This window comes from Poecilia reticulata, chromosome 21 (genome assembly GCF_904066995.2).
Source record: "Poecilia reticulata chromosome 21, P_reticulata-male-v2, whole genome shotgun sequence".
In the NCBI taxonomy this organism is placed as follows: domain Eukaryota; kingdom Metazoa; phylum Chordata; class Actinopteri; order Cyprinodontiformes; family Poeciliidae; genus Poecilia; species Poecilia reticulata.
Genome location: NC_088850.1, coordinates 14,221,664 through 14,234,499, shown reverse-complemented (window position 1 = coordinate 14,234,499; position 12,836 = coordinate 14,221,664). Strand labels below are relative to the sequence as shown.

The 12,836-nt window shown below is 39.4% G+C and overlaps 1 protein-coding gene across 1 annotated transcript in view; it reads left to right on the top strand.

Annotated features, from left to right (window-relative positions):
• The window catches only part of nbas (NBAS subunit of NRZ tethering complex), a 163,972-nt gene that overhangs the window by 111,188 nt on the left and 39,948 nt on the right, over positions 1-12,836 (top strand). Inside the window, exons 47-49 of the mRNA XM_008398001.2 lie at positions 2,529-2,731; positions 5,067-5,156; positions 5,840-6,023. Coding sequence (XP_008396223.2) covers positions 2,529-2,731; positions 5,067-5,156; positions 5,840-6,023 — 477 coding nt within the window. The remainder of the gene's footprint in view (positions 1-2,528; positions 2,732-5,066; positions 5,157-5,839; positions 6,024-12,836) is intronic.

Below are 12,836 nucleotides of genomic sequence, written 5' to 3'. Positions count from 1 at the left end.
AAACAAAAGTAGCATTAAAAACGTTTGGGAGTCCTCCGTCATAAACACTTAGACTTAGAAAAAAAATATTTAGCATACATCAAGAGCCTAGTTTATTTCCTGAAAAAGTGCAAAAAGCTGAAAGTACAATGCAAATAAACTCTACATTTAAGCCAGTTACATTCAGGCAGCCCTACCCTTTGCATTGGTATAAGTTACCTCTGCTAAGTTGCACACCTGTAATGCATTGGGTTTATTTTATTATATGCTAGTATGCAAAGTATTGCAACGGATGGAAGCAACAGGCATGTTGACCAGTCTTCCAGTCTTTTGAGTATGTGTTTTTGATATTCTGACACACACACACACACGCATACAAGCAGGCATTTCTCATTTCCCTACCATGAGATGGCCTTTCGTTCGACCTCCAGATGGTGTTTGCGAGTGTTTATTCTGTATATGTGGTTGCATATTTTGGCTGGTTCTGCTCTGCTAAGCTCTTCCAAGGCACACAGAGGCCGGTCAAGGGTATATTAATGTAAATCTACTGTCTGCTATTTAAAATGAGCCCCCTCCATATGGACATATACATGGCACATGCATCATGCTGTATCTCATTAAATAAAGTCACTCTGACTTAACCCCGCTGTCGCCTCGCTGTGTGTTACACATGTGCATGTAAACACTAAATGGATGCTTGGCCAAAGAAACGGACCGTTATGATTTGGTGAGCTGGGTGTTGCTATGCGACCACGAGGCTGCGCTGAGAACTGGCTTGACCGCCACACCATGTAAGTTGGTGATATTTAGCCCCCAATTTATCTGTGTTTAAGAGCACAAATCCTCCATAATAGAGGCGAAGGTACAAGCATTACAAGGCAGAGCGTTCGGGCAGAGTCACAGGTGCATGTGTGCAGAACACGTTATCAGACACGTTATCCCCTTTAATGAAACTTCACCTCTTTTAGTGGGTGAAGCGATTGCATCCTTAGAGGATAAAAAGCATATTAAGGAGTGGGAAAGGCCAGATAGGGGGAAAAAGATGGATATATAGAGCTCTACGGGTTCTTTCGGCTATAAAGAGTTCATTTATCAAAAGGACATGATCCACTGCAACAGGTGCACTGGCCTGGCATTAGGAGAACATTGGTCTGAATTTCATACACACTGCCTTGTAAAAGTATTTATACCACTTGATCTGTTTTTATGCTTACAGAACAATGTTTGATTGTAAAGTGTAAGGATAATGGTATATTCATCTAAATATATTTACAAATAATCTGAGACGTGTGATGTTTATTTCCATTGAACCCCTCTGATGTCCTTAAGTAAAATTCTGTTCCACAAACTCCGTTTAGGACCCAGCTTTAAATAGGAAACATGTTCTGACTGTGTTTAATTGAATCTCTGTATAAATGCAATTGTTCCATGAAGGACTCAGAGATTTTTGTAAGAGAATATTTATGAACAAACAGCGCCGTGAACACCGGAGAAGTAAGCTGACGATTCAAGGATAGAGTTGTGGACTTGGAAAATAAATGCATACCACACTATTCAGATTTCATTCATGAAGCCATAAAATGTTGAACATTACATTTATGATGCACTATGTGGTAGTTTAACACATGAAATCACAATAATCTACACTGGAGATTGATTCTGCAAATTGGCAAAGTGTATAATGTTCTGCAAACTGGCAAAGTACTATGGACATTGAGACACTGGTTATAAATTGCTCTCCAGAATAAACATCCCAATCAAAGTCTGTTCTCTGCGTTATTTTACTGAAAAGTTCAACCCTGCTCGGTAATTTTCATTCCTCTCAGAGCCAGAGCAAGGACTGATGAATTGAAAACTTAATGTTATAGCACATTCACTCATCATCATGTCCATTGCACATAATTGGCGTATTACCAAAATCGCTGTATTTTTTCATCAGGCGCTCAGCCTTAGACTATATTGCCAGGAACATGAGAGACCACAGTGAAACTGCTGCATATAAAATGTTATCCAATCAGGCACTCCTCAGCCTTTAGCTGGCACGCCGCTGATGGATATAATATTATAATTAAGTATCTCATATAAATGATCTCTGTCTCATTTCAACAGAAGGAATAATAATAAGATATCAGTATCAAGTCCTTAATATTGTCTCGGTAATACAAAAATCTATATTTGATAAAAAAAAAAAAAAAAAAAATGTACTCACGTCATGATCAAAGTGCATAGCGGATTGTTAAGTGTACATCTTTTATACCAGCATCTCTAATGGAATATATTAGAAGAAATGATTTGGTTTATATCTGCAAGAAACACACATATTTTGCAGACAGAAGCGTTAAAGTTAAAAGACATTTAAATTTAAAGAGGTTTGGGATTCACTATGACAAAACTCCTACAAATGTACATCCAAACGTCTGTAACCTACAGACCTTAATGTAGTTCACATTTTAAAATACCCCTAACGCAACTCAATAAAACGTTACCGTTCAACAGACTCTTTTTGGTTATGTTTCAGTTGTTACTCTTTTTACCTCTCTCTACTTTAGGAACAGCGGCAGCGCTACAGTCAACTTTATGATTTGTCGCGGTCTGAAAGGTCAAAAATTTGCGAGTTGGCAGTCACAATGGCAACTGACGGACATCCTCTGGAGCAGATTAAAGAGCTTCTGTCTGTAGCTGTTGGGCCGCTCGACCTGTCTGTCAAAACTGTGCTTCAGGAGGCTGTGCAGAGGGTCGTGGCAGCACTTAGGTAAGATCACTCACTTTCTCTCCGTTTCTCAGTTTCTCTCACACCTGTGTAGTTGTCAGAGCAAAAGGAACTCAAGTGAGGAATCAAAACTATGCACTAAAATAGAAACGCATGTGTTTGTCATACACATTTACAGACGTTTGCAAAAGAACGTAGGTAAACAAATAGTATCTCACTCCTGTGTGAGGACATATCTAACTTACTGATTCACTATGATGACCTGTTGCCATGGAAAACTCTTAAAAGCTTGGTTTTGAAAGCCTGAAAGTTCCCTACTTAATTGACGTATATACACTGAAAACATAACCTAAAATTAGATGCTGTATATAGATGTAATTTAATTTCCTGACGGCTTCACTCAAAACACATTTCACACACTAGTTTTTTTTTTTTTATAATGCGGTAAGAAACTTTTAATTAACAAAGCTTAACAGTTTTCTTATTTCACCACAAACAGAATGCTAAAGAGGAGGTTTTGCTGGCTAAAAATGCAAACTTAATTGAATGTTTGAGTTGAGATGTTTTTTTTTTGTGTTTTTTTTTAGAAAGTCTGGTATATTTTGTAAAAAATAGACCACATCATTAGATTTTCTAATTGTTACAGAAATCTACATGCAGCCAAAATTATTTTTCTGAGTTTGTTGAAAGAAAATCATGTCTCTTGTAGTTTTCTTGTCTGTATCTTTTTTTAAATTATTATTATCATTGTTACATTTTATACAAATGCATGCTAAACAACAGCATCATTCCTTTGCTATATTTTCACACATACTGTCTCACAAGATTATACAATCAAAACAATGATACAAAATACGTCTTAAAATTATATACGAATACAAAAAGAGGTTTAGGATCAGGCCACCTTAACACAACTCCCACAACCTGATCTTTGTTGGCACTTATCAGAAAATATTCAGCATATCGGTCCACTCCAGGCTCAGCATGTTGTTGGGAAGAATACTGTCAAAAGAGAAGCCTGAATGTACAGAAGCTGCCTGTGGGAGTTCAGCTCTGAGCACTCAAAAGGAACGGAGAGATGATTCGTGCTGACATGCCTGTGGAGCTGCTAGATTTAAAAGCCATGCCAAATACGTGGATATTGTGTGACTCAGCGTGCAAAAACTTTATACAGTCATTACTGAGCTTGGTGAAAAACAGAGAATTGAGGAGATTCTGGGTTATTGATATGACCTAAAAGGAAGGAAGTTCTACTCATTCTTGTTGCCCTTTCAGCCTCGAGGACCTCTTTAGTTTTACAGACGGAGCCAGATATAATCTGGCCATCTGATTGGCTTGATAAATGAGCACCAATCACCTTGATTATAGTCCTGCCTCATTTCCTGCTTTTTATGGCTGCTCAATGGTGCATGGTGCAGATTAATGGCACCTGCATTTATACACCAGCAGAAGATGATCGTGCACATTTGCAGATTCTCATTTGTATTCACGCAGACGGGCGTGCACTACTTGTGATGAACACACACTCTCTGTCTTGCATGTGTTTTTGTGCTTTTTCTCTGTTTCATTGTCTTCCGATAACTAATGCACCCTCGTGTAAATGTTCTCCTCCAGATTTCATCCACACTTCCATATATCTGCTTGTTGGTTGTATGTATGCTTACGCAGAGCTTCGCTGTATGTAATTAGAGGTAGATTTTCTTTGTCGTGTTCATGGCTTTCAGAAATTTGCCTTTACTTATTTGTCGTAGGGCTGTCCTGAAAGTGTTTGGCAGTTATGAATGAGCCAGTCTGGTTTTTGGCTCCCCCAAAAAGCTTTCCGGTCTGGTGCAGCAGGCAGAGCCGAGCCTAATGCTAATGGCTGTCTTTTGTATCTGTCATAACCACTCTGTTTGTGTGTGTCTGTGCGTGTGTGTTTTCCAAGGAGAAAAATCTAAGTGGGAAAATGCAAAAGATGCTGTCTCATCTCCCTCATTTGTGGAAGAACATTTGTGTGTTTTGTGGTTTATATATGCCAAGACATGAGTCTTTTGCATGGATACAGTCCCAGGACCAACACGGGGAAAAGAGGCAGATGTCAGAACCACTAATGATGTCCCAGTTTCTCTTTCAGATTGCTAGTTTGTATTTTTAAATCAATTTAATTTACAACTCTTTGGACGTGAGAATTCAAATGATCATGTAAATTAACCAAACTTATAGACCCTGTGAGGTTTCCTCTACTGCTTGTTCATTTAACTTTTTTCTGGTTCACTTTTAAAAACAATGTTTTTTTTTTGTCTCAAGCAAGCGCTTGTTGTCCCTTGACGTTACCAAAAATTTTATTATGATCCTGCATTGTTTGAACTTGGAATTTTGATTTTTATTTTCATTTCAGTGGAGACCAAACTGCCCTGAGAAATTACCCTCAACCCCTTGGGGATCTGAAGGCGTTGGTGGCATCTGTGCACAACAATGTGCAGAGCGGGTAGGTTCCACTAGTCCACTTATTACTATTGAAAGTTTAATCTTACCTCTTGAGGACTTGTGATCCTCAAGAAATAAGCATATCCTTTCCAACTGCAAGGTTGTGTGTATCTTGAAAATGAGTCATAAGACAAAGCACATCAGCAAATCCACAACAGAATGGCATTCAAATAAAAAATAATCAGGATTTCTAAGACCCACTTCATCCAGACTCTAATCTGAATGCAATATTGTGGTTAATTAAGTTCGGATATTGACGGGAATGTCAATCAATTGTAGATTTCTACATTTGCACTGCAAAACATTTTTTTTGTGTGCGCAATAATTTGATTTTGACTGGTCTTATTGAGTACTGAGTACACTGGCAAAAGTTCAAATTTTGTTCAGGCCAGAAAAGCAGCCTTAAAGATCTTATTTATTATCTATTCAGCTTTTTTTTTTTTTTTGCTGAATGATTTCAGGACTCTTAAATGTTACTCACATCTAGCTTTTAGGCTGTTTATCACTGTGAAGTAATTTTGTGAAGGCTTTTTCTATTTCTTTTTTTTATTTTTTTGGAAACACATAAGCCCAACCTGTTGATCTCTTCTGAGAGGAACCCACACACGCATCCTCTGCCAGTCTGAGCTTTCCTTATCTCTCTTGGCCTGTCTGACTGCTGTCTCTCTGCCCTTCTTCCATCAGTGACAGCACTGTGACTTCAGATGACCTGCTGGCTTGGCTGCGTCCGTTCTGCGGTGAAGCATCCCTCCCAGTGAGGCCTCGCATCGACGTGCTGCAGATCCTGGAAAGTAACTTCAGTCTGATAGACCATGACGTCCGTCTTCTGCTGCTCTATAGGACTCGGGCTGTTCTCAAAGACAGAGAGGTGATGCAAACACACACATGCTTGTAATTCCAATCACTTACCCACTGCACATTGAGTGTTAATTTTGTAGCACTTGAGAAATGACTTTTTATTCCCAGTATTTTTTTTTTTTTTTTTTTAAAGCAAAGAAATAATTAATTTGCAGGAGATTATAGAGGCTTGGTTATATTTCTTTTGAGGATGTACTTGAAATTAAGGAGCGAAAAGAAGAATTAATTTGGAGAACTAGAAAACAGAAGAAGGGGTGGACCAAGAAATCACTCACTTCTGTGGGAAATGTTGTAATTGAGCAAAGTGGTTTGCTCCTAAATTCTGCATACTTTGCTTCCACATAACCAGACCTTCTTATAACACTTTAAAGTTGCCTTTAATCAGTAGTTTTTCAGATTCATATCTGTATTCATTTCATAAGTCCCAGGCTGTTGGCACACGTCTGTTCATCTCACCTCAGCACACGTCTGATTCTGCCTTCACCCTTTCCCCTCCGTAGTGTAACCAGCTTTTGAGTGGCTAGTCATTATGTTATCTCACTGACTAATTCATGGTCGAATTTGGTTAATTAATGTGTAAATGCATGCGCGCAGCCGCAGGCCATTGTGTGTTCAGGTAGACAGGTGTGTGGGCCCAGACTCTTTAACTAATTGGGTGAACTCCTGACATCTGGCAGGCTTTGATGAAATACTCACACTGAGGCAGACACACATGCACTCTTAAAGGAGAGTACATCCAAGGGATCTGTTAATTAATCTTGTAAAAGACATCTTGCAGTAAGGGCAAGTCTCATTTCAAATGAAGTGATACCACGTCTCTCTTTCTCTCTTCTCCTCGGCAACCCAACGCGTTAGAAGGATTCTTGTAGTGGGGCTCTGATATAACTTTCATTAGTCTAAATTTTGGTCGGTTTTAAATATTTCTCATGTTCACAGCTCAGCTGCCACCCAGATTTAATCCATGCAGGAGCACATTCACTCACACTTACTCTTTTATGCAATACATTTTTTTTTCTTTTAATATGAGCAACTTTTCATTGTGTCAACGGCTCAGCTGAAAGCTGCAGAAGATTAATCATGCAGGCTCCTGCCACCCATACGCAGAGCTGCCACTGATGGCGGCCAGTTGCCCTGAAGCCGTGCTACAGATTCAGTCGGTACTGACCCCATCGCATTTTGTTGCAGCCAGAAGACAAAGAGGCCGAGGAGCAGAAAGAAATTGCTTTAGGAAAAGGAAAAAAAAAAAGTCAAATGAGTAGAGAATTTGACAAGGGAAAAATCAGACAGGATTGGAGTTGATATTATTATTCTTCTTCTTCTTCAGAACCCTGGGGTCCTTTACTAATCAGCATAGCTTTCTTCTAACGATGTCCCACAGGTTACCTCAGGGCCAAAGTCCTTTTCAATTTATTCAGTTGTCTGTACTGCACAGGTGCAAACAAACAAGCTGTGATGGCTGCTGTATTTTTTATGAAAGCTATTAGATATTAACATTTTGACCTACAATGAAATGCAGGAGTAAAATAGAAACACCTGCCTAGTCACAACACGCTTGCAGATGCTAACAAAGTCAATGTTTTATTTTCTTGATTTCGTTCAAATATGCAGCAATTTGTACTTCTGAATTGGATAACCGAAGAGCACTGGCACAGATAATATCACCTCGCTGTTGTGATGTATTGCTTTTCTTCATGCTTCAAACAAGGAGGTGAGATTTTCCTGTTATTGGAATATTATACACCTCTTCATTTCGGGCAAATTTGTAGTCTGTTGAAAAAGAGGCTAATAATTGTTGGAAGAATGGATGCAGGAAGGACGGCGCAAATCTTGACCTGGCCATAGTGCTTTTACATTGCATAATGTTAAATATATATAAAAAGAAACAGAGCTTGTTTCTTTAAAGTTAGAGTAACATGTACTTCGGTTGCTGGAAACCAAAACATGTAATGAAATTTCCACTTTATATAAGAAACTTTTATAAACAGCTGCTGCATTAGCAGTGTTATAATGTAAAACCAACCTTTTTAGCTTTATATAATGTTCTAATGTTCTCTCATTAAACCTGTTTTTTTTTTTTTTATCCGAAGAAATAAAAACAACTACAGCAAAATCTAAGCTTACTTCATGTGACTGAGGTGAGACACTCATTCATGTTAATCAGAGAACCAGGGTTATATTCACAACCTTAAATTTTCTGTCATAGCATTCATTTTGTGTCTCACTATTTTGAGAAATGACTGCTGGATTGGCAGACATGCCTGTTTTAATGACAACTTTTTCCAAAGGCTAATCAGTAAGGGGTCACACAAAGAGAGCCTGCACTTATGACTGAAAGTGCCAAAACGGCAGCAGTCACATCAAACTCGTAAATTTTAGCAATCATGTTGTAGGAAGCCCAACATGTAGGTGCATTCCTCCTGAATAGAGTCCTTTAAAAAAGGCTCAATAGGATGCAAACCCCCTGGTGGAGTGTGAATGAAGACCCGGCGGGGGCTGGAGTCCCTTGCTAGATTATGCCAGAGTAATATCTTCCACAATCCAGTGTGAAAGATACTGCTTTGATACAGGGTTTCCTGTATGTGGTTTTGCCCAAGACACAAATAATTGATTGGTTTTCCTAAAACCTCGCACGCTGTCCAAATCGGCAGTGCACTCACTGGACACAAATTATGTGGATGCCTTTGCTCCTCTGAAGCAAATGGAGGCAAGTGAAAAGAAGTCGACTCTTGGAGAGCATGAACCCAACACTTACGGAACAAAAGCTGGGTTAGGTTGCAGGACGGCCTTTACGTCGTTAGGGGAAAAATTAATACAGCCTTGAAACACAGAAAGGGCATGAATTCCACTAACTCGCTTAGCTGAGGTCAAAGCAAGCAGTAAGGTTGTTTTAAAGGATAATAATCTAAGCTCAACTTTTCTCTGAGGCTCAAAGGGAGAAACGGATAGAACAGTGGGACAGTCCCACAATAGACCTCAGCACTTTGCCCCTCCTCACATAGACACCACTGGTGCCAGCCATTCAAGGATGGCACCTCATCAAATTTAAGCTTTTGATGAGGTCATGCAGGGGGCATTTCCCATTGTGAGACACGAAATAAATGCTATGAAAGAAAACCAAGGAAGAAAACCCATAAAAATATGGAAGCTGTCTGGGAAACATTTTTAAGCACCAGATGACAAAACAACATAATGTTTTGCCGTAAAACATAATGAATGTATGTTTTATAATTGAATAAACATTATAAAACATGCCAGTCCAAACAAATGTATCATTAGTTTGGTCGTTTGAAAGATGAGGTTTTAAAATGAGGTCAAATCGCACCTGGTGTAGTTGCATGCATCGACTGTAACAGATTTTCTCCTCTTAAATTTTACTAAAATGTAGTTCCAAATAAAGTCCCCTTCTTTGTCTTAAGCACAGTGCTTGTGATGACGCAAGCAGATGTTTGATCACTCTCTATTTGGGACCCAGACTCCCACAGGTCCTGGTGGGACCTTGAAGTGAGAGAGGTTGTTGATGCTTAAAATGTTGTTTTCCCTCTTTTGACAGAATGGGTTGCAGTTAAATCCACTGGAGTTTATTTGTGTAGCATTAAATGACAACAAAGCCATAAACAAAATAAGAGAAGAGGTCTAAATAAGGTTGAATAATATACAATCTATTTCAATGCATGCACAATCAATTTGACAATGGAGAAGATCGCATTCACCACCATGTTTTTTACGATTACCAGGATATTTGGTCACCAAAGGAGTGAGGAAACTTTGTAACACGCTACTTCCTGGGGTGACGTTTGACACAAGTAGCTATAGGGATGAGTCCATCAAGTACGATGTATTTGACTCCTATCTTTTCAACCCTTCCCCGGCTGGGGAGTCAGCCTCTGCTCTGATGATAGCGGCATTAGAGGAATGGAGCCATCAAAAAAGATCTGCCACTTCCCCGGCTGGGGAAGTTTGCGGTGAAAAGGAGACCCTTGAGTCTGAAAGGCGCCACCTCTGCTCTTATGATAGCGGCATTGAATCACTGGACCCGTCAAAAGAGGGCTAGGGAAGTTTGTTTAGACTCAACGGTCTCAAGGAGTCTCAAGTCTAAAAACTCAACCTCTCCTCTGACGAAAGCGGCATTAGAAAACCGGACCCGTAAAGAGAGATCTGTCCTAGGGGACGATTTGGCTGATCTTTCGTCAGAGGAAGGTTCCTCTGAAGAGACTTTAACTTCTGCATTGCATCCCTATCATGTTCGACATCTTATGATACCGGAATTTGCCGCAAAGAGAACTTACAATCAAAGGGCTAAAAATCAGACCAAACGTCACCCTAAAAAGTCTTGTTGTTCTTTATCTTAAAGGACAGCATTTTACATCTGCCCCGGCTGGGGCAGTTTGCTCATCAGGCCACAGCAAACCGAAAGATCATTCAGGTCGGTCTGATGGAGAGAATGCTGATGAAGGAAACGATTTCTCCATTCATCCTAAAGTGCATAGATTGAGAAGGGTTGGAGCGATAAGGAGGAAAAAGAGGCGTCCAAAAGCTGAACCTCTGCTCTAATGAGCGAAAAGTAGACCATTGAGTCTAAAAGCTCAACCTCTGCTTTGACAATAGAGGCATTAGAAGACTGGACCCATCAAGAGAGATCTGTCCTATTGAGCGATTTCTCAAATCTCAAAGAAGAAACTTCCCCGGCTGGGAAAGTTTGCCTCTATCGTCTGCTCTGACGACAGTGGCATTAGAAGACTGGACCCAACAAGAGAGATATGTCCTAGGGAACGATTTCTCTAATCTTAAAGAACAAACTTCCCCGGCTGAGGAAGTTTGCAGTGAAAAGTAGACCATTGAGTCTAAAAGCTCAACCTCTGCTTTGACAATAGAGGCATTAGAAGACCGGACCCATCAAGAGAGATCTGTCCTATTGAGTGATTTCTCAAATCTCAAAGAAGAAACTTCCCCGGCTGGGAAAGTTTGCCTCTATCGTCTGCTCTGACGACAGAGGCATTAGAAGACTGGACCCAACAAGAGAGATCTGTCCTAGGGAACGATTTCTCTAATCTTAAAGAACAAACTTCCCCGGCTGGGGAAGTTTCAACCTCTGTTCTGACAAAAATGGAATTAGAAGACTGGACCTCAACCTGAAGAGACTAGGGACAAGGTAATGATTTTTCCAATCTTCCCTAGCAACAAACATGGATACAGAGATATGGATATGGATGGATATGTTAATGAACAGTGAAAAACTTGCGTAAAGTGTAAGGGAGTTGTAATTACAACTGTCCATCCATTTCATCCATCCATTTTCTTCCTCTTGGGTCGGGTCGTGAAGGTAGCAGCTTACGAAGGGAGGTCCAGACTTCCCTCTCGCCAGCCACTTGTTCCATGTCCTCTGGGGGAATCCGAAGGCGTTCCTAGGCCAACAAGGAGACATAGTCCCTCCAGCGTGTCCTGGGTCTTCCCCGGGCTCTCCTCCTGGTGGGACGTGCCCGAAACACCTCACCAGGGAGGCGTCCAGGAGGTATTCTGACCAGATGCCTGAGCCACCTCCTCTTGACGTGAAGGAGCAGTGGCTCTAATCTGAGTCCCTCCAAAATGATTGAGCTTCTCACTCTATTTCTAAGGGAGAGCCCAGACACCCTACGGAGAAAACCCATTTCGGCTCTTGGGACGTGGAATGTCACCTCTCTGGTGGGGAAGGAGCCGGAGCTAGTGTGTGAGATTGAGAGGTTTCGGCTAGAAATGGTCGGTTCTACCTCGACGCTTGGCTCCGGTTCTGGAACCAGTCTTCTTGAAAAGATTACCGACCCTTCTTGGAGTCCTTGGAGGGGGTTCTCCAAGGACCCTCCAAGGGGGTTATTATTTAATTATAATAATTAAATAATAATCTAATTATTAAATTATATAACAATTAAACTATAAAATTATAAAATATAATTATTTAATAATAAAAAATATTAACAATAATAATAATAATAATAATAATAAATATTACTATTTATTGTTATAAATAGTAATATTATTTATAAGAATATAAATATTTATATTATTTATATATTTTATATATAAATATATATTTATAATAAACACACTGTTTTTAATAATAAAAAAAGTGTTTTTTATGATTAAAAAAGTTTTTTTAGTACTATTAGTACTATTGTGATTAAAAAACAATAGTAATATAATATAGTTATATAAGTTATATTATAATTGTCATAATTTAATAACATATCAATATCAATATTTAAATTTATAATTTAATATTATTATTGCTATTGATTTTTAATAATAGTAGTACTAATATCCCCACAAAAAAAAAAAATCTGAATATTCAGTCCATTAGAGTCTTATGTTTTTATGGCTTGATGTTTATTTTGCGATTAAGTGATCAATGTGGTAGATTAGCTACTGCAGCTATTAGCTCATTAAACACCTGCTGTACTGATGATCAGGGTCACAATTACATATTATTCAGGTGGATGCGAACACATAAATCGGCGCCCATCCCCCCCCACAACATACGCTCGCTCTACCCCTATAGCAGCCTACCCCCAGTAGCCTAGCATCATGACCTCTTTGTTTTGAAGATCCTGTAGCTTCCACTTCGTCACCCTGACTCTCATACTGATAGGAGAAACCACAGAGCTCTGTTAGGTGAAAAGCACATCATTTGAAGTTGGGATATTTTTCCTCCAACAGGTTCCAGAGGAATGACCTCCAACCAGATGTTGGACTTGATTTTATTTCAATGTCATTTGTGAACGTTAGAGTGGAGCTATAAAAGTTGAAAAAGGTTATCATTTTGGAGAAAGTCTCATCAACATCAATATTTCCA